This window comes from Patiria miniata, unplaced genomic scaffold, assembly GCF_015706575.1.
Source record: "Patiria miniata isolate m_02_andy unplaced genomic scaffold, ASM1570657v1 HiC_scaffold_20, whole genome shotgun sequence".
NCBI lineage: Eukaryota > Metazoa > Echinodermata > Asteroidea > Valvatida > Asterinidae > Patiria > Patiria miniata.
Window position 1 is genome coordinate 24,091,094 of NW_024037059.1, and position 21,643 is coordinate 24,112,736.

General features: G+C 38.6%; 1 protein-coding gene across 2 annotated transcripts in view; it reads left to right on the forward strand.

Annotated features, from left to right (window-relative positions):
- Window positions 1-2,009: 2,009 nt before the first annotated feature.
- LOC119728263 (receptor-type tyrosine-protein phosphatase S-like) overlaps window positions 2,010-21,643 on the forward strand; it is a gene marked incomplete at its 5' end in the record, with an annotated part of 56,155 nt that continues 36,521 nt past the window's right edge. Inside the window, 12 exon segments of one of the 2 annotated variants that reach the window (XM_038200426.1) lie at window positions 2,010-2,282; window positions 3,951-4,235; window positions 4,777-5,079; window positions 9,141-9,422; window positions 10,135-10,449; window positions 15,745-15,941; window positions 17,352-17,369; window positions 18,374-18,491; window positions 19,159-19,347; window positions 19,838-19,930; window positions 20,143-20,436; window positions 21,210-21,515. In XM_038200426.1, coding sequence (XP_038056354.1) covers window positions 2,010-2,282; window positions 3,951-4,235; window positions 4,777-5,079; window positions 9,141-9,422; window positions 10,135-10,449; window positions 15,745-15,941; window positions 17,352-17,369; window positions 18,374-18,491; window positions 19,159-19,347; window positions 19,838-19,930; window positions 20,143-20,436; window positions 21,210-21,515 — 2,673 coding nt within the window. 2 annotated transcript variants of the gene reach the window in all.

Genomic DNA, 21,643 nt, shown 5'->3' on the forward strand with positions numbered 1-21,643 from the left:
AAAAACATCTCAATTAATATTTCGTTTCGTTTACTGGGGCCAATCTGTTTAAAAAAAAGAGCTATATTGCAAGTGAAATCATCAAATGACACAAAATGTGTAAGTTGCATTCCTTACATGTTGTTTGAAACTAATTGATTCATTTACAGAAGTTTAAAAAAAATTGGCCTGGGGTTTCCCTGCGGGTGGTCAACCCATTTATCTTACTGCTGGAATAAAATTAATTGTCATATAATTTTTTTTCTAAAAAATGGACAAGGACAAGAGGTTTCCCAGTTGATTATAAATGTGCATGTAATCATTGTATTCTGCAAGAGAAAAAATGTTAATAATTCATATCGACGGAAAATGTGGGAAAAAACAGCCCACCTCCCTTATAATCAGACTATTTTTTACAGTCATAGAAATGTACACCGCATGCATATTTGTTGATGCAACACAAACCCCTTAAATTCTCATTAACAAAGTTAAATTATCTGAAATGCAACAAGAAGCAGTGAAATATATCTGGGAAAAAACCCCTGAGGCGGGCCTATGGATGTGCAAGTTATGGGCATAATAACACAACGGCATAACAACTTGCTCGAAAACCTCATTTAAAATTAAACCCACCATGTACGTGGGAAACCCACGTGCAATATATAACCATGGAGGAATTACCATGCAGCCTATCAATCTTGTCATTGATTTTGTAGAATTTACCAATGTATTGTTTTCATGTATTTTGAATATAATAATAAACTTAATTTAGGTGATAAATGGTTCCTCAGGTACTTTCAAAACCTCTCTGTTTCTTCTGGAAAAAAGTCAGTAAGTTTGCCTGCGATTGCAACTTTCGCTTCGATGATAATGACGCCAATTTGACAACATAAGCACCGCTTGTCAAACTAAGGTAGACTGGCCTTTCAGCCTAACGTGGTTCCGTTTTTTGTCAATTTTGTAAATTCACTGGACAACCATCCTCAACGACTAGTAATAAGCCTAACCCATAACGTTAAAATTTCGTGAATGATACATTTTACTACAAATAAAAATCTACAAGATGAAGAAAGCCCCTTTTAATTAAAATGCAAAACGAAGCAGTCCATCATCCGTGATAGTGAAGATTGTGCAAGTTTAACACTTCATGTATAGCGCCCTCAATCATAGTAGCAGAGCTAGTCTGAACACAGCCTCTCTTCTCACTCGGTTCGATATGTGATTATGAGGTCAGCATAGTCTCCAGTCTATACCGCACATGCAGCGCTCACTACGTTGTCATTTTCCACACCACAGCAATGTGGATATAATTACTATCGATCATGCACACCTAATCGAGTTGGCTGCGACTTTTTGCACACCAAAAATCCACACAAAAAATAAACGTGCGTGCACCACCAATTAGGTAGGGCCTAGGTCTGAATTTAATTTTCAAGGGCCATGAATTTTTTATGATAAGGTTTTTTGTTTTAATTGTATACAGATTCCTTCGTTGTAGAAGGAAGGTTGTTTTTTTTCATGATTGGAAAAAAAGTAGCCGGCGCAAAAGTTTAAATAGCCTGTCAAATTCGCCGGTTTCCGGCTTATTTTGAAACCCCTGCGCTCTATTTCACTCTCCAGTTCTATAATCAATCTTTAGTTCGACACCAGACACGTCGTCAGGCAGTGATGACTGCATATATCTACGTGTAGTGTGCACCCGTGTGTACGGACGTACGTGTACAAACATGTACGATTGTACACATGTTGGGCATGGAACAAAATAATGAAACAGTCACCCGATTGGAGATGTTGCATGACATCATCAAAATAGGCTTGTAGCAGATGCGCCTGACGGCTTTTGTGTTGGTTTTGCATTGAGCGAAGCGGCTTTTCAACCTTTAATTTTTATGACTGAAGTTTCCCGTATTTAGTTTTTGTCATTATACATGTAGATTCTTTTGAATACATACAGTATATACTTCAAAATTAGTGAAATTTGCCACGTCAATTGACTGAAATTTTACTATTCATTTTTATTCAATTTTCAGTGAGACGGGTGGCACCACGCTTCACCATTTTCCCTGAGACGCAAGAAGTTGTCCCTGGTGGTAATGTGAACCTTACCTGTGCAGCCAATGGTTCCCCAATGCCTGTCATTAAGTGGATGAAAGGTGATGAGGATCTGAGTGGTCCTGATGATACTCTTCCCCAGGGTAGAAGTGTCCTGGTTTTAAAGAATGTACAGGAGACTGCAGAGTACACATGTTATGCAATGAGTGACCTTGGAGAGATTGAACATACAGTAACAGTGACTGTCAGGAGTGAGTACAAAATAGTGTCAATATCATCATGTTAGCAATGTATTTTAATCAGTGTCAGTTTTGTTAGAATGTAATTTGGAACTTGCGTTTTACCAGCTCTTGTGTTAGTATTAAGCTATTCGCTATTTGTATGTTTACCAATGTAACAGCCAACATAGGTACATCAAGTAAATGGAACATATCCAACTGCACATACATATATTTACACACTGCAATCTCTAGTTACTTGTAATCTCTAGAGAGTTGTGAAATGTTTTGAGCCAAAGTGGAATATCCTTCCCAGTGCATGTAAAGATCTGTACACCTACTGAAGAAAAGATTAGGTTGGTCGGTCGGCATGACATTTTATTTTATTTTAATTTTTTTCTGGAGCCAATACATGTGAGGAATGATACATGTTTAAGTGGTCCCCAATCAAGGTGTTTTGGGCAGATTTTTGTGACATGTTTTATTGTAAGGAGTTTGTAAGTTTAACCATAGAATAAGGAACATGGTTCAACCACTGTCGTGTTGACATTCTCTACGCTTCTCCATGGTTCGTCAGGTTGGCCTCTTGCGGCGATATCAATTGAAAAATCGTCGTCAACTTCCCCATTTTTTTTCCGCAAAGAATTCCCTGAATATCATTTTGAGATTTCACTGGAAGAAATTTCCTTTTTGTTTTTTGAAAATGTTCACATTCTCCGATGTCTAGAGCAAATTGCAGTCTTGTGTGTACGTATGTGCACGAGAGCCGAACGAAGGCCACAAAAGACGTGCAGCCGTCCGATCCGATGTGAAGTCTACATCGATGTGAAGTCTACAACGCACATGGCCATTGGAATGATATAGCATAACGAATTTTCCTGTTGGCTAACGCGATATCAACAATTACTTGCTTTCAGCAACCTAAAAGCATTAAGTTTAAAAAAGGATCATTAGGACACTTTGCTTCCATGATTTGTCCCACAATTTCAAAAAAAAAATTCATCGAAAATCGGTTTCCATGATGCATGGCGTCCCTAGGCTCGAAAGTGTGACCGTGTAACTCGCGGTCTACCAATAGTATTGCTTGTTGGGCACAGACATTACCGTGGGGATTTCCCCTGACACGCAATACTGCGCTGTTCGCACACATGTGTGTACGTACAAAGGAACATGAGACACACGGACCAGACATTTTGGACTGTGTTGCAATGAAGATTAAGTGACGAAGAACCCAAGCGGTTTTGGTACAACGTACGTATTTTTAAAGTACACACAAACTAATGTTAGACCACGATGTTTTCTTTCGGATAATACCAGAAAGAAAAAAAAACACTTGCTGATAAATGCCTATAAAATGTTCTGGCGGTCGGCGATTTTGACCAATGTTGATCGAAAGTCGGTATCGTAATATTTTTTTTCCAAATAACCAATAAAATTGTTTGGGGTCGCATTTTATTGCTTTCAAAAATAGGGTCGGTCAGGTTACCCAAATCAAAAGTATTTTTGTTTGGCCTTAGACAGCTGACAAGTGATAAAAACAAACATATTAGGACTAAATGTTGTTGATTTAAGTTGTCTGCAGGACATGGTTTATGTTTGCATATGGTTGTGGGATGTCTTACACGAAAACAAAGATGAAAGAGAGACTAATATGTAAACATTTTCTACTTGTTTTCTGTTTTCTTTGCTTTTTAATGACAGCTCGTCCAGACTCTCCACCTGTGCCAACATTGAGCCAGCATACTGCTAATACAGTCACTGTCCAGTGGATAGCTGGCACTGATGAACCTATTAAGACCTATGTTCTGAAATATGAGCCAAGTTCCTCTCCTGGTGCTGCCAAAGAAATAGCTGGAATTACTGTCACTGAGTATACCATCGATGACTTGCTGCCTTTCACAGAGTACAATGTGCGTGTTGCAGCAGTCAATACAATAGGTCGGGGAGACTTCAGCAGGGCCTTGACAGTCACTACAGCACAGCTGGGTGAGCAGATGATTGGTAGCATGGAGTAGCATCAATTGGACGATATGACAGTCAAATAGCACATTGTAAAAAGCATTGTTTTTCAAGTAGAACAAATTGTCGTAAAAATAGCAGCGTCATGGAAAATAATTTGCAATGTCTTGAGAGAAATTCATGTGTTGGATGTCCTTTCAGGTTGACCATATTCACACATTCCATCCTCGGGTCAGCTGATGATAGGTGATTCAGCAGCTCTTAAATGGTTTGCACGGTGAATGCCCCGATCATAAAAATGGCTCCATCAAAACTTTAAAATAAACTGTTTTTTTTTTTACAAGGCTTTTGACAAAAAAAATCATTCTCTTTTTATGATTTTATCGCTTGTATCGGTGGTGTCATGGAGGAAAATCACCTGTAAAAATTCTCTTTTATATCTTAAATTTGATTGTAAATATTGTAAGTTTTTAATCATTAGTTGGAGTTGTATTTTTTTTGTTTTTTTTAATGTAAATTGAATCTCAATGTACTTAAGTCATTGTTATTTTTATTCCCCAAAACACAGCACCTTCAACGGCCCCACGAGAAGTTCGTGCAAGTCCTTTGAGTGCAAGCACTATACTGGTGCAATGGACAGCTCCAGAAACACCCAATGGGATTGTTAGAGGCTATAACATCTATTACAGCAACACACCCAGTCAGAATCTGAGCTTCTGGTATAAACATTCAGTGGAAGATGGTACCCAGAGACTGACAACAATTAGTGACCTCAATCCAGACCAGATTTACTCAATACGTGCTTCAGCATTTACTGCTATTGGTGAAGGGCCAGCCTCAAATGCAGTCCAGGTCATAACAAAGCAAGGAGGTATGTACATTCACCCAATTTCAGTTTGATAGTTTGTTCCCACATTCAACAACGGTATGACTGTTAATTGGAAGAACACTTCTTTTCCAGATTTGTGCAATATGAATAAGTTATTCAACCTTTTGTTGAGTAAAAAAGGCAAACGAGGTTACCACAATGTTTACATGCACTTGGTCTAACAGCATGCAATCAAAACCCTTTTGCAAAATTTTGTTCTGCCTTTATTGACCTAGCTTTTGTTGACTGAGCTATATGTGTACATCAAACCATATTCGCAAATGCATTTGGGATTTGAATAAAAGAAACCAGACTGTCTTTAAGGGGGCCATATTCGTGGAATCAACATGGAGTTATTAACCACAAATTGATTAGGATTCATATTGGAAGGAGGGACTTCTCAAAGACAAATACAACCAAGTCTGTGCTGGTCATCTTAAAACTTGGGCCCCCCAAAATTGTGTGTTTACGGTAAACGCCTGAACATTTTTCCAGGCAGATGGGTAAATGGTTTTATTTTGAAACTTCTTTTGAGTCTGATAAAGATGTGAAATAGGTTAAGAATTGTGAACCAGTTACCGGTAGGGCTGTCCATTGTCGATGAATTTAGTATTCAATTACTCAACGGTGCTTTGGATGAATATTCTGATATTCCAAACTGCCACCTGCAACTCTGTGCTGTGCCAGTCAAAAGCTAGAGGGGGATGTGAGCCCCCCCCCCCCAATTAGTCAGTTTTGTCGGCAAAATCATGGTGCTGTTGGCAAAATCGAAAATGAAGAATGGAAAAGAAAGGGGCGAAGAAGAAAAAATGGAGAATGTAAATAATAAACATAGCTGCTAAAAACCCCGCGAGGGGCGCTTCATATACGGCGGTTGACAGCTACAGCTGTGCAAAACACATAGCAAGACACACCGAGGGATGGAGGAAGAATACCTCGGTTGTTAGAGAACCGCTTCGTCAGGGAGCTGAGTAAAGTGGATTCACATGGCTTGGGGTAGCATCTTGTTTTGGCTCTCCTTAACAAAGTTAAGGAGAGAGACTAGGCAATCACTATGTCTGTACCTATGTCCGTATGGACGGGCGCACGTATGCGTATACATGTACCGGTACATGTATGTGGTATTTTGGTTAAAGTTTCAAAAAATTGTCTCATTTGAAAAGTTGAAGTCCAATTGGAACCAAACTTAGGTCATAGATGCAACATGGCAACCTACATGTGATCATGAAGTCCAAGGTCACATACAGAGGTCAAAGGTCATCTGAGGTAAAGTCGTAAAACGGCCTGAAAATGTAAAATTGGTCTCATTTGAAAAGTTGGAAGTCCAATTGCAACCAAACTTGAGTCATAGATGCAACATGGCATCCTTCATATCTGATGTCAAAGGTCACAATCCAAGGTCACAGGTCATCTGAGGTCAAGTTGTCAACTGGGCTGACAATGTACATGTACAATTGATCTCATTCAGAAGTTGAAGTGCACTTGCAACTAAAATTGGGTAATAGGTGCAACATGGGAATCTTCATATGATCATGATGTGAAAGGGCACATGCTCTGGTCAAAGGTCATTAGAGGTCATTATTAGCAGTTCGTACAATTCCACCCTCATTACTACCCACAATTATTTCTACACTGATCAGGGCCCTCTCATCCGCATGACTACCCCTTGCCATTGCCACCCTACTATGCACACCTTACTCTATCAAAGAAATCAAAAAGATAACAGGCGAGACGCATGGTTCGAGAACCACCTTGTTTTTTTAAAGGCAGCTGAGAGATGGGCCAGGGTGCCCTCACAGCCCCAGGAGAGAAAATCCGAAGGCTCCGAGGCGTCGGGCCATAAACCTCATCAGTACGGTCCAGTCAGCACCCACAGTCCACCTATTTGATAGCGTTGGTTGAATCGGTGAGGATTTTCCAATAATAGTCTGGTATTTTGGAAACATTGAATTGTTCCTTTTCAGTCCCCACTTTTATCTAGGCTGCTCTCTATTTAATTGGTCATGGGTACCACCTAATGTTTCCGATTTGCCCTACTTTTTGGTATTTGCGTTAAGTTTCTTGAAATAAACTTGAAGCTGTGGCGCACACACACACACACACACACACACCGTCGTTTTTTGCTATGCTTCCGAGGATTGGCTTTGTGTTTTCCTTTGTCCCTGTAATATAACACTCTCCCATTGACTAAGCACACAAACCTGCATTCGAGGACAATAGGCACCTTCCTTCGAGGATCAATGGCCCCTTTGTGCTCCTTTTGTTGTCTGTCCTCAGGCGTAATGCCATGCAGGAACACACACACCCAGTCGTTTTTTGCTATGCTTCCGAGGATTGGCTTTGTGTTCTCCTTTGTTCCCTGATCTAAGCCTTTCCCATAGACTTAGTGCACAAACCGGCGTTCGAGGACAATAGGCACCGTCGTTCGAGGATGAATGGCCCCTTTGTGCTCCTTTTGTGGTCTGTCCACGAGTGTAATACAATACAGGAACACACCCACACCCAAATGTGTGTTCACAATCGATCGTGGACATCCTATTGTCCGTCTTTTGTTTGTACTCCCATAGGTTTTGAACACGACCTCAATCGTGGACATATGCTGGGGATCGTGGACAGTATTGTTCTCTTTTGTTCTCTGGATTTTTCGTCCACGGTTTGAAGTGTATGAACACGCACACGCAAGTCTGTATTTGCCTGCAATCAGGGACCCCCTATTGTCCCTCTTTTGTTTGTACTGCAACTTTTTAGGAAGACCTCCCATATGTTTTGTACACGAATCCAAATTGGGGACCTCTCTGGAATTGGGGACCCTATTGTCCTCTATTGTTCAACGTCCCTATTGAATGCAGAAACAAACTTAACCTTGGTGTCTGTCTACCTTTATTGGAGTTTGAGTATAACACATAAACATAAATGATAAAATTCATTATAATAAATGAAACATATTGGTTTGGTGTCATGTGCAAATTTCCCTGCTTTTCGTCTAATCTTGCACGATTGCGGACGTTGTACGAAGCATCTAGCTTTTATCTGTTGACATACACATTTAAATTATAAAATGTAGGTCAGGGTAAGTGTCAGGTTGGGTTATTAGACTATTCACATTACACTCATTTTGTGAGATGGTGACAGATGGTCCGTCGCAAATTTCATGATGGCACCCCCCATTGAAAAGGTGCACACAGGGCGACATATAAAATTGGGGTCCGGCAATCGATATGGGTTCCTGGAGTGTTTGCAGTACAGTTGTAAGTATTTTTATAACTGTCAAGGGCTTCAACCTGCTAAAAGGATGGAAACAATGAACCGCTGTTGACAAAAAGTTACCGTCGACAAAAAAAGTGGAACCTGACGATAATGCGCCACAACTTTATGATAACATCACAGTTGTGTGCATATTTGTTTTTGAAGATTCCAACCGGCCAAAAGCTATTCGAATATTTGGTTGATGATCGAATATTCAGTATATTTGGTATATTTGGGACAGCCCTAGAACCAGCTAATTCTCGGCTATGACAGTGTGAAATATGACTTCAATTTCCTTTCATTTTGGTCTGTCCTGTCAGTGTCAAAATTTTGTTTTGTTTTAATTACAGGGAAACATAATAATTCTATGTTTTGATTATTTTGATTACACAAATAGAAACAAATGGCGCAAAATTTATCGAACGGTCATAGCATTTCTGGATTTGCAGACTTGGTGCAACATATCATGGCTGGCCAGGACCACATGATTTGTCATGTGTATGTTAACGGCACAACACAACATGGCACAAGACAATGAGACATGGCAGCATGCTTGGTTGGAGCAACATAAACCACTAGCAAAGGGAAAACATTATATTTGTAAAATACACTTTATTTTATATTTTCAGCAAAGGTGTCAATAAACAGTTTGAGGTCGGCATTTTAGTCTAACAAAATGCAGGTAGATCAGTTTACCGTAAACACACAATTTTTTCTTTGGCCTTGATTTGTATGAAATGACATTCCTTTGATTCGTTATGTTATTTTGGATGATGTAACCTCCATGTAATTCTTTGTTTTACACATTGCTTGATTAGTTCCTAGCCAACCCGAAATGTTTGTTGGTGAAGCCATCTCTGCAACACAGATCCGTTTGACATGGAGACAACGTGAAACTGAGGCTCAGATTCTCTACTATGAGCTGTATTACAATGACTCAAAAACTGGAAATGATGAACATAGGAGTATTCCTAAAGCAGAGACATACACCCTCGAAGATTTGAAGCCAAACACAGTCTATAACATACGCCTTGCTGCAAAATCCAGGGCAGGGCAGGGAGCTAGCACACCTATTGTATCAGTTCGCACAGAACAAGCTGGTAAGTTGTGTAATGAAAGCAATTATAGGCAGATGATGTCACTCTATCAAGTGAACAATGTGCAGAATGGCATAACAGATGTGCAGTGCACATGCTTGCCATCCAGTCACAGGTAGGCTTGGGCGAATCCACGCCAAAATTAAATAGAATCGATTCCAAAATCGGAAATCGATTCCACTTCTTTGAGGAATCGATCTCTGATGTAGCCAATTCCAGTTCCCGGAATACTTGTTCACAAAGCCGGTATATCTTCACCCAATTGAAGAAGTGACGAATCTGTCCAAAACCAGTGATTTAAGGAATTTGACATTTTTGAAAATTCTTACATATTATGATGTCCTCTACATAATCTGCCAAGTTTTAAGATGGAAAATTGCACCGATTGTTAATTACTTCAATCACACTCAGTTTTGCGTTTTAACCAGTGACAAGTCTTGATTTTTGATTTTCTCAAAACTTGGTTCGCTGCTTTTTGGGCAGTTTCGTCACTTCGTCAATATGGTGACGATATTTGCAGATTCATGAATGTACTTGGAATCTTGGGTGTAGGACTGAAAGGGTTAAAATGACGTGTGTATTATCTGATGTTGTACATACCGGTACATGTATTTCCTTTAAACTTGTTGTAATTTCCAATATAAAGTATATTGATGTTAACCTTGGTTGTGTAACCTGTGTGCTGTACATATCACTGACCCCTTCCTTCCACTAGTCCCTGGTGCTCCCCCACAAGATGTCAAAGCCACTACTCTGAGTTCTACAAGTCTTCGGATTGAATGGGAACCACCACCTCAAGACCGCCAAAATGGCGATGTAACAGGCTATAAAGTCAGCTATGTGAAAGTCCCTCGTAGTGGAGAAGTGGATACGCAAGACGAAATGTTACTGGCAGTGGGGCCTAATGACAGATCTTGTGTCTTGGTAAATCTTGACAAGTGGACAATATATCAGATAACTGTGTTGGCGTCTACAAAGATTGGGGATGGGCCTGCATCCCGGCCAATAAGTGCTGAAACTGATGAAGATGGTATGTACATTTTTGAGTTTATTCTGAAGAATCATGCCAATGTTAGTTATTCAGCAGCACATGAACAACACCATCCTTGATAACTGAGCTGAGTAGCATTCCCATCACTACCTTTACATCTTCCCTGCTATATGCATATCACACCTCCCTAATGTGCTCAATCTGCCATCTTGTCTGTCTAATTATTTCACCATATTCACCATAAATGCAACTAATCACTGTATTCTGCCTGTCAATTTACTGATTAATGTGCTTCTTTTAACTATAGTTTTACTTTGAGTCTTTTAACAGTACTTTCATTTTGAAATGCATTTATTTGCGTATAGTATTGCAGGCCTCAACCTTAAAGGTGCACAAGGTCCTGAAATCCTCGAAAATTTCATGTTTTGGATTGTTTACTTAGCCTATTTCAAACATCTGGTTGAAAGGAAACCAACCTAATGTCTTACCGTTCCCGAGAAAAGACAAAAAAAAACCTCACTTGTTTACATCGGACACGACGGAGCATGAATACGTTTTTCGTGTCGTTCTCAGTGTACGTTGTGTGTCTCGGGAACAGCGGTGACCAATCACCAATGCAAAAATAGTGGTTTCTTCAATGTCCGCAAAAGACGAACACTTCACGAATGAAATCATTTATGGGGTCGCAAAAGTGGACCCCGAATTTCGTTCTCGCACGCATAATACAGGAATTACACAAAAACGCCCAGTTTTGAAAGGATAGTTGTGTGGATGTTTATATCCTACTTTTAAATGTTATTTCCGATCAAATTAATTTCATTCAAAGCGCGTTTTGTAGCCCAATTGGGCTGTTCCAGGACCTAGTGTCCCTTTAATAGGTTGTCACATGCAGTCATTGCTGTTGTACTGTGGTTGTATTGCACATTCCTTAGTGGATAGAATAAGAACAGTGACACATCACATGTGAAAGTTAAATACACGTACAGTACATGTACATGTAAGACAAAAGAGACCAGAATTCATTGAGTCCAACTTTCACATGATAGCGTGATGCATTGCACCGTTGTTGCATTTGCCACTATGCCCTAAAATAAAAATCTTATTTCACAACCAAAATGGCCAACATGCCCTAATCAGCACACACAATGTCCAAAGATTGAAGGAAATGCCTGAGAAATATTCTGTGAAAAGTGCGCTAAACATGACCTACTTTTTACAACCACAGTATTTTTTTTCAATTTGCATTATGTCAGGAGCACCATACAGCATGTGCAAAATCATATCAAGGAAGTTAGCATGGCATCCTTCCACAAAGAAAAAAAACCACACATGGTTTAGATGGATATTTTTAAAAACCCAGGTGCAGAAAAGAAACAAAATTGTCTGTGTCCCATTTACAACAAACCCTCTTTGAAAACTGTGAAAATAGGCAATGCTTGCATTATAAAGCTTAATTTGTGAGCTGGGGTTATTTCTTTCAATGTAAATGGTGTGTAGCATGTAGCATGATAATCTTGTGCTGCGGTTATCTATGGTCGTGGCCCATGCCCATATCCCTTGCTGTTTGTTGTTAACCTCGCAGACGACCAGGTGGTGACGTGGCTTTGCAAGGCAACCATTTGCAAATAACTAGCAGGGCAACAGCATTCAAGGATAGAGACAGAGAGAGATAACTGTACAATCAATGCGGCTTTTGTTGGGCTTATACAAGATGGATACATTACATCATCTGTCCATGTCGTGCTGATTAATTGGCTTCCTTAGACATATCAATCATTGCTAGTACTTGTATGCATATGAACAACTGTTAAAGGGAATGTACAACATTTGCTTTTGCTGCAAGTTTCAGAAATAAATGGATTTGGAGGATTAGAATGTTATAGCAAATATTGTTAAACTGACTTGTTACACGTTTTGGGGTGGTAGATGCTGAAAAACCAAGACCATTCATGTTCTTGTAGTCTGGTTCCCTGACCCCACTTAAGATGAAACTGAGCAATTTATAGACTTTGGGGAATTGTAAGGTCAGAGAATAAGTCTGGCAGGCTTGTACCACTTCACACCTGTGTGTAATAATTGCGAAGAAAATGCAGAATATATGAACAATTAGGAGCAGTTTTTTGGGTTTTTTTAAATTAAGACAGTTTTCTCCAACGCTGGTCGGCCGACCAGCGTTGGAAAAGTACAACTTTTCTTGAAAATGTCAGCACACCAGGAGCAACAATTTTACAGGATGCTTTAGACTGTCATTCCCTAACAATCCAGTAAGATATTTCGTGATAATTTGATCATTTTGTTTTTTAATGTTTTCAAATGTTGTATCTTCCCTTTAAAGGAGCACTTTCAACTGGTACGTGTATGTGCACTTTTGGGCACTAAAAACATTTCCAACAAAATGATGTTTGAAAAAAATGGTTAAAAAGTAGAATACATACAACCTTGGAAATTGTGGTTTTCAGGTAACAAATTTTGGACCCTGGAGACAAGTGCTGATTATTGATTGAAGTCATTAACCCTAACCTTACCTAAAGCTACATAGTACTACTCAGTAGTAACCTGTAGTATGCATTTCCTTCCATACAAGTGTGCACAACACCTGTAGTATTCTGTGGTATTTGGTACTTGACCCCCAAAGAGCCCTTGTAGGGGTTAATGTGCTTCTTTCTGAAAACTGTGCCTCAAACATGTCAAAAACAGGTCTTCATTATTGTGGGATCTGATAACAGTGATTTGTCGCCGTACATGTGCAATTAAATTTAAAAAGCGTGGCTCATAATCGCTGCTAATTTAAGGCAAAATTAACTGTTCCATCGGATGTAAAAGTATGGGGATTTCTGTTATCAAGACATTTGAAATACTAGTTAGTACACAATCAAAAACACTTCCAAACAAAGTTGAAATATCTTTATTTACTGTAAAAAAATAGTGTGACGGTTTTGAAAGTGTTATACAAACGTACGTGCACCACAAAACCATGTGTACATGTGCAATGAATGGGAAAACCAGCTCTCTGCTGGATATTCGGATATGAAAAAGAAGTTGGAGAGGTCTGGCAGATTTGTTACTACTGGAGTTGACTGTATGTACACCACAGTTAATTATGAAATGTGTATTTCTCCCACACTTTTTCATCACACTTTGTTCTTGTGCAGTGAATTACTTATGAAAACAATTTCACAACCTAACACATGTCATCCTTGCACTCATGTCTTTGCTTTGTAAATCTTTTACTAATATAAAAGACACAGACACTTTGAGTAATTAACCTTGATTTTTATAAATAATATGTGTGTAATACTACCAAATGCAAAGATTGTTGTCTGTCCAGTCTTATGGTTAAATGCAAAAACATAATTTCACACTGCTCCAAGTGTCACTGCAGCTAAAATGACTGTAACCATGATTACCTACCCCGGTACATGAGGAACATGGATAAAACCTTAAACAGATCATAGTTGACCATGGCTAAGGGGCCATTCAGAATAGTCAATGTTTACAAATTTAGATCTTCAAAGGAAATAACTGAAAATGGAAATTCAGTTTTGAATTAATGTAATAGAAAACAAAAATAAAAGAAGAAGGGAAAAAACACCAAAATAACCCTCTTCAGCGACCTCTTCAAGATGTCTGTCATGTCTGTGCTGTTCCGCTGTCATTGGTTAACCTTGTTGCAATAGCCGACCTCTGTGTACTTAAATGTTTACACAAAACCCAACCTCGTCCCAATATGCTCGAAGGGTCATCGACACTCACACGATCTCCCCATTTATCTACCGTTGGAATGAGGTGGACTATCGAGACATGGTTTTGGACACAAGAAAAGCTAATCACAACAAAGTAAAATACAGTGTCATAGAAAACTGGAAATGATTGTGCAAAGTTTTGTGTACTTGGCAATTTCCTCTTCTGTTTCAACTTCAAAGTTGCATGCTGATAAGCCTGGAAAGGCCATTGAAAACTCCTGAGCTGGGAGAGCATTGACCTTACCTATCTGATTCATTTGAAGCATTACTTTGTTCTTTAGTGTATAGGATATATTGAGTAGTCATTCAATGTTTGAAAATCAAAATTCGGGGCGAGTGGGTGGGTCAAATTTAAACATTGACTTTCTGAATGGCCTGCTTTCTTTTCATTAACTAGTTGAATGCACATTGCCTGACAATGCACAGCATCCATAGATACAGGTAGACCTTGCTCTTTCTGTTAAAAGCATTTATTAAAATTGCGTTAAATTGTGATGTGTGACTTTTGTGCCCTTTGTATTTGTTAAGTTTCTACATCATGTCAAAACACATGTCACAGGTGATGATTCAGTATTCTTTATGTTCTACAAACACAAGGACAAAGCTGGCAATTACTTTATGTTGCTTAAAACTAAAAGGCTTTTGTGAGTACCACTTAAAGCATCATACAAAATACAGTCATGCAAACAGCCCTGTAATACTTACAGCACCAAATGAAAACAATTAAAGAACCTGATTTTGTTAACATGGTCAATATAACTTTGTGTAGCCTGCACAAAGTGAGCTTATCCTTGTTTAAAGTGATTAAATAATGCTTAAGAAAGTACCAAAACCTGATGGGACACGTTCACGGCAAATAGCCACATTGTTCTTACTCTAGGCTACATTTAGCGCCCAAATTTTAATGTTCACAGTTTTAAACAATTCTTTGCATGAGATCCAAATAAAAGGGCAACACTTTCACACCTAAGCATAAGCACATGTTCATATCCCTGTATAAAACATCATTTAAAAGCCATAGGTAGAATTCCACTTGGCAATTTTTGTTGCAAAATGGACATGGCTTTGCAGCCCCTAAAAAAGTCTGGATTTTTCAGGCACCAAGACAGGAAATGACAGTGAAGATTAAACAGTACTTTGTAGGTTGCTAGATTTAAAGTGTTCTGTAACAAATTCAACTTTTTTTTCTATTAATAAATTTTCAACTTCTTTGTTTTACTCCAACCAAAAAAAACCTTTCTTTTTCCTTTTTTGACATCTGGAACCCTCTGGAAAAGTTTTTGTTTGGGCACAAACTGTGAGCAGGCTGGCTCTCAGTCCATACTGTGTGGGGCAGGAACCAGCCTACCCTGCGAGAACAGAATTATTGACTGGCAGCCAATAATTTGCTCTTGTAAAGTAATAATTCGATAACTAAACATGGGCAGATTTTGTTTTGGTTGATGTCTCATTCAAAAGTGAATAACTTTTGCATTGCTAAATAAATAGCAATGAAACTCAAAACTAGCACACTTTAACTACATTGCACTTTCCAAATGTTAGTAATTTAATTTGCCACGTTTTGCTGGATATTTGATTGCCCCTGATGCAGTTCCAGAAGGTCCACCACGCAAGGTTAGTGTTGAAGCCTTGAATTCAACCACCATTGCCGTTCGCTGGAGCCCTCCTGTATTGGATCGACAACATGGTGAAATCCGTGGGTACCAAGTTCACTTTCAAGTTGTGTCTGCTGATGAAGACCCATTAGGACCACCCCAAGTCAAGTGGGTTCCACTTCCAGATATAAGGGTAAGATGTACTGCTTTATATTCCCTGTGAAGCTACATGTATTCTGTAGCTTTATCCCTTGCTATTCATTTTGCAAGCTTATTATCAGGAATTTGTTTCTGAGATAGCTAAAAGTCACTTCTTTGAGCTGTTTGAACCATGGCGACAAACCTAGCATAAGGATTTTCCCCTGGTTTTCGTGGTTACTGTGTGATTAGCACACACATTCTAGTCGATGCACATCTGCTGTCTTGTTATATAGTTTGACTCCTTATGAATGAACCATACTTTAAAGACTATTAGTGACGTCAATTCCTCTAGTAACGCCTCTTGTGATTGACACCATCTCCTTTGTTTACCTAATTACCACATTATCTTTGTTCTTTGCTTCCTTTGTCTGCTTACTCTCCTGCACCCCTAACTCTTCATCCATTGTCCTTCTCCTTTCATGTTTGCTTCTGTGTCTCCTGCATGTTTATCAATCATTGATCCCTTGTCATTGTGCTTTTGTAAAACGATTCTGCTAGGATCAAAAATGTTATCGTTTATATCGGATCAAGTTAGTCAACAGTTTTCTCAGAAAACCTAGGAGAAACCCTGATTACCAGTACTAGACATTGTTTTGAGTGCTGAAAGGTTAAATTTTACTGCTTCTTTATTTAGAACATTTACATGTCTGTGCATGTACAAACAAATGTACATATACATGCAACTTAATTGTGGGTGTGCGTGTTACTTTGGATTTTTACTTGTCAGAAGCATTAGTTGGTGTAGTGTTTCCTTTTTTCCCAGGTTAAGCTTTGTTAGTCAAAGACTCTTGTCGTTCCCAGCATTATTTCAACTCCTGAGTGTGGATAATGAGTTTAGAAATTGTTGAATGGTGAATGGTTATGAAGTCTTTGTTGTATATGTCTCATAATTTGAAACGTCTATTGCATTGTGCATCCTAATCATTGAAAACAAACACATTCTGACGGCAGTTTTAATATCATTAACAGAAGAAGATTTTATAGCCATCTTCCAATTAAGTAAGTTTGTTTTGCGGCCAAAAGGGTGTGAACCAAAAACAATAGTTTCTGGAATGATAATTTTATGAATGGAACTTGTTTGGAGGGATCTTTTAAGGCTTGTTTTTGATTTAGGATAAAATAAATCAAGGCCAAAGTCACCATGGTTAGAAAATCACATTTTCAGAAACGTCATGCATTTTGAATGTCCACAGACGTACATTTCAGAAGAAAAGGATTTTAATTTTCATCTGAATTAATGTTAACTGCAACAACCTATCCCCCGCCAAAAAAAAAAGAAGAAGAAAGACCTGATCACTGAAAAGAAAACAAATGGGGCAAAAAAAGAGAGAATGTCACACAAGTTTGAGTATTATTAACATTGCCCTGTTTGTCCTCTCTCTTCCTAACTTCTCTATTATAGGAAAACGCAGATGAACAGGTATTACACAATTGACACAACACAGTACTTATAGGGCTAGATTTCTAGTGCTGTACACCCAATATCCCCTTGGAATATCCATTCAGTGGGCATTTTGTCTTCAAAGAATGTTGGGGTGGTAGGTATAAACAGGGGGTAGTTACCCTTGAGTGGGAGGTCTTATTTTCATAGACCTCTCACTTCTGGGTGTAGTTGATGACAGAACTTGATGGCAGAAATTGAAAGGTGAGATTGTCAAAATAATAGTGCACTTAATAAAACACCAATAAAATTCATTTGAAACCTGTTTACACTTTTTAGTCCTAAAAGTAATTTTGAGTAGCTGTCAAGTGCATTGCCCAAACAGTAATGTCGTGTATGTGGTCACCTTAACTAATTGAAGTAATGTAGTGTCATGTGATGTGCACCCCAGATCTGGCTCTTTGTACCAGCAGCATGCTGAGAGTCAGCACAGTCTCCTACCAGTGCGAAGTGTGCATAATGACCTCAAAAGACGATAATTTTAACGAAATGTTTTCCGCTGAGAAATGAACGTTTTCAAGGTTTTTTGTTTTTGTTTTCTAACTTTCTTTAACCAGTTCATGCTGGGATTATTTTGACAAGAATGAAAAGAGGCACGGGATTACTTTTCACTCGACCTCAAGCCAGGCAGGTTGAAGCCATCACCTTTGGGCAGCACAACCCGCATTTCTGGCCTGGCTCGCTGCGAGCGGGTCGCTGACAGATATTTCTGGTCTCTATCCCTGCGTGTTTATCTGTCATCTGTTACGAATACTGCACAAGTTTTGCATATACTGCCTCCCGCGTGAACTGGTTAAAACAAATATTTTTGTACTTGGTGTAGTACATAGATGAAACATTTCTGTGGAGGGAAACTAAATCACAAAAACTTCTTTTTGTTAATCAATAGTAGGTTTTGCCCTTCTTTTAGTTACTTCCTTGTAATTCACTTTGATGATATTGCTATCCTTGTTAATTAAACTGATTTGGTGTTTTTTTTACAGGAAAAAATTCTGGAAAATCTTTCCCCCAAGACTTACTATTCAATTGAAATTGCTGCCTATACCATCAAAGGAGATGGAGAACGTAGCAGACCAAAACTAGTACAAACTCCAGGACAAGGTACAGAGAATTTAGAGGAAGAAAACTAAAATGAAAGCTTATTGGTTAGATAGTAGGTGGGTTTACAAATAATGAATGTTATGAGTTCAATGGTAAGAATAACTATTCAACTCCGTGACCCAAATGCACAAATGTGAGCATGAATTATTTGTTTTATACAACGCCTGACTAAATCCTCGTCATCTGATTGGTAACAAGTGTAACCATGCAATGGAACTTTGATTTACTGTGGAATGGAGCTTCCGTTTTTGTGGTGTGGCTGGGCCGTGGGTTGTGATGAATACCTCAATGACATGTGATCATCCACCCACCAGTTAGATGATGGGATATTCAGGTGTTGTATTACATGTTCTATGATAAACATGTTAAGCACTTCGGGTCAACTACATGACTGAAATTGAAAATATGAACTTTCTCAAGTGTTGATGCGAGTGAAAGATGATATTTGAAGCAAGATGTTAAGTCCTACCGGTATATATCAACACAGTTTTTATATCATGTGTTCTCATGCAACATATTTGAAATTGAGCTAATTTAAATGGCCTTATACTTTTAAATTGTGATGGCAATTTCTTGAAATTCCAGCGCCACTTTTTAGGGGAGCAGTTTTAGGAGTAACGCTTTCTACCGCTTAATAACCGAAAGTGTTTATGTTGTACTCATGTAGTTCCTGGACAACCCAAAAGGTTTGTGGTAGAGAGAATTGAGAGTGGTGACTACCATGCCCATTGGGAGAGGCCTGATGATACCCATGGAGACCTGCTTATGTACAAATTGAGCTACCAGACCAGTACCAGTAGACCTCTGTATCGGGAGATTAGACCTCCAGCCACTGAGTTCTACCCTATTACTCTTAGTAAGTAAATTCACATTATGATTTCATTATTTGATTAAATGATAGTCATTGTAATTTGAGGTAAATTTCATAGAACTATAAATCGTTACTAATTTGTATAAGTGAAAATGTGTTACCAGCAAAATGTTATCAGTGACAGATTCTCTGTTAGCTTTTGTTTACCAAGTTTACCAAGTTTTTGTTTTCAACTTGTAGTCTTTGCTTAGCAGCTCTTTTGAAATTAACCCATGATGTCTTGAAAATTTTAAGTTACGGCATTTCTGCTTTTCCTGTAACACAGGTAGGTATTTTTGCATACATAACATGGTCAAGTTGTAGGGTACCAAAGTCTGACGCTGGTTCACTATGCACGTGAACTAGAACACGCAGCACACTTTGGTACTCTATAGGCCTCCCATTGTTACATTAATTTTCAGGATCAATGTTTAAATACAGGATGGATGTTGAAATGATCTTCTTGAATGAACTATACTCAAATATTTTCCACCAGATAAGGGTCAGAGATACATCTTCACATTGGCTGCAAAGAACAGTGAAGGGTATGGTCTTCAAGCAGAAACTGATGTTATCACACCTGAAGGAAGTAAGTTTGTATCAGCATATGTTTGAGGATGTGAAAGGAGTACAAAAACATGTATACATGATTCAGCCTTGAAAAATTGTATGCACTTTTCAAACTCTAATCAGTTTTCTTACTATCATGACTATAGTGAGTTTTTGTTGATATTAGAAAAGATTACATGTAACTCAAGCTTTTTTTGTATTAAATGTTTGGACCAATTTCTCATTTTCTAGAACCTACAGGCGCCCCACAAAACTTCACTGGGAGGGCATTAACTAGTACATCTATACAATTGTCCTGGTCCAAACCATCTGATGAGGAGAGTAATGGAGTAATCACACTCTATAGTATACTCTATTACTTGGAGAAGGAACCAGGGCAAGAGTTTACCAATGACACTGTCAACACTCAGGTCACCTTCACTAACTTGAAGCCTAGCACACAGTATGTCTTCAAAGTGAGGGCTCATACAGGAGTTGGCTCAGGTCCCTATGGAACTGAAGTGATTCTTGTCACACCACATCCAGGTAAGAATGCCTAAGACTTTCAAAACCCCTTTCTCCCCTTTCCATGCACAGGGTGCATTTCCCCAAAGAATATGGTCATTCATACTGCATTGCATGTTAATGATATTAGCTTAAGCTCTGTCAGCATGGTTGGATCTTACAGAGTGGTTTATCAGCTATCCGTTGATTTCTTACTTATAACTCTGCAAAGACTTCAAACTTTCTTTTGCCAAGCCAGTCTGATTCAGTGGTGAGAATGCAGTAGAATAGGATTGGGTTTTTTTTGGCACTGTAAAGTTTTACATCAACATGTTAAAAGTTCCTCTTGAGTTGTTATTGTTCTTTAACCTTAGTTCAAAATGAACTAATGCTGTCAGGGTATTTTTTTATGATCATATAAAATATTTATAGCTTGCTCTTATGCTATTTTCAAGTTAATTAATAATAATTTCAATCACTTTTCTTATAGCAATAAAAACGATATTCATTTTTTCAGTAAGACATCTAATGTTATGAAACAATTGCTTCAACACTTTCAAAAAAATGTGTGGACTGACAATAAATCATGTGGATCTCTCTGTGAATTAAAGTCATACAAACAGCCTGAAAGAAAAGCCTTTCTTTTTGGATGAGGGTTGGAGATGCCCAAATTTAAGAAAAGGTGTTTTTTCTTGGTGAAATAAAGTATAAGAGTTAAGCTTGTTAGGAATTTGTTGAAGAACATAGGGAGAGTACCTTTAAGCTATAAATTGAATCTCTGTTTAATTGCTCACATTCCTTGCACATTCCCCCAGCTCCTAGAGAAGCACCGCGTTATGTCCATGCTAAGCCAGTCAGCACAACCTCCATCCTAGTTGAGTGGAAACCACCTCTTGACATTGATAGTAGTCGCCCTGGCTTGACTTACATTGTGTACTACACAAGTGGGTCTGTAGATTCAAATCTTGACAGCTGGCAACGGAGAGTTGTTGGTAATTTTCACTCTGAAGAGATAAGTGGTTTGGAGCCCAAAACAGTCTACGCTATAGTAGTGCAGCTTCAAACCCCTGAGGGCAACTCTCCACGCTCATACGTTGAGCGTGCAACAACACTTAAGGAAGGTAATTTGTTGAATTAAAAACATTTTCATACATTTTGTAGAGAGTTTGGCATGATATTGTGTAATTCAGCCAGAGATGTTATACTTAAAGTCAGCTGTTGTTAAGTGTGGTGTGTGATGTGCCATGCA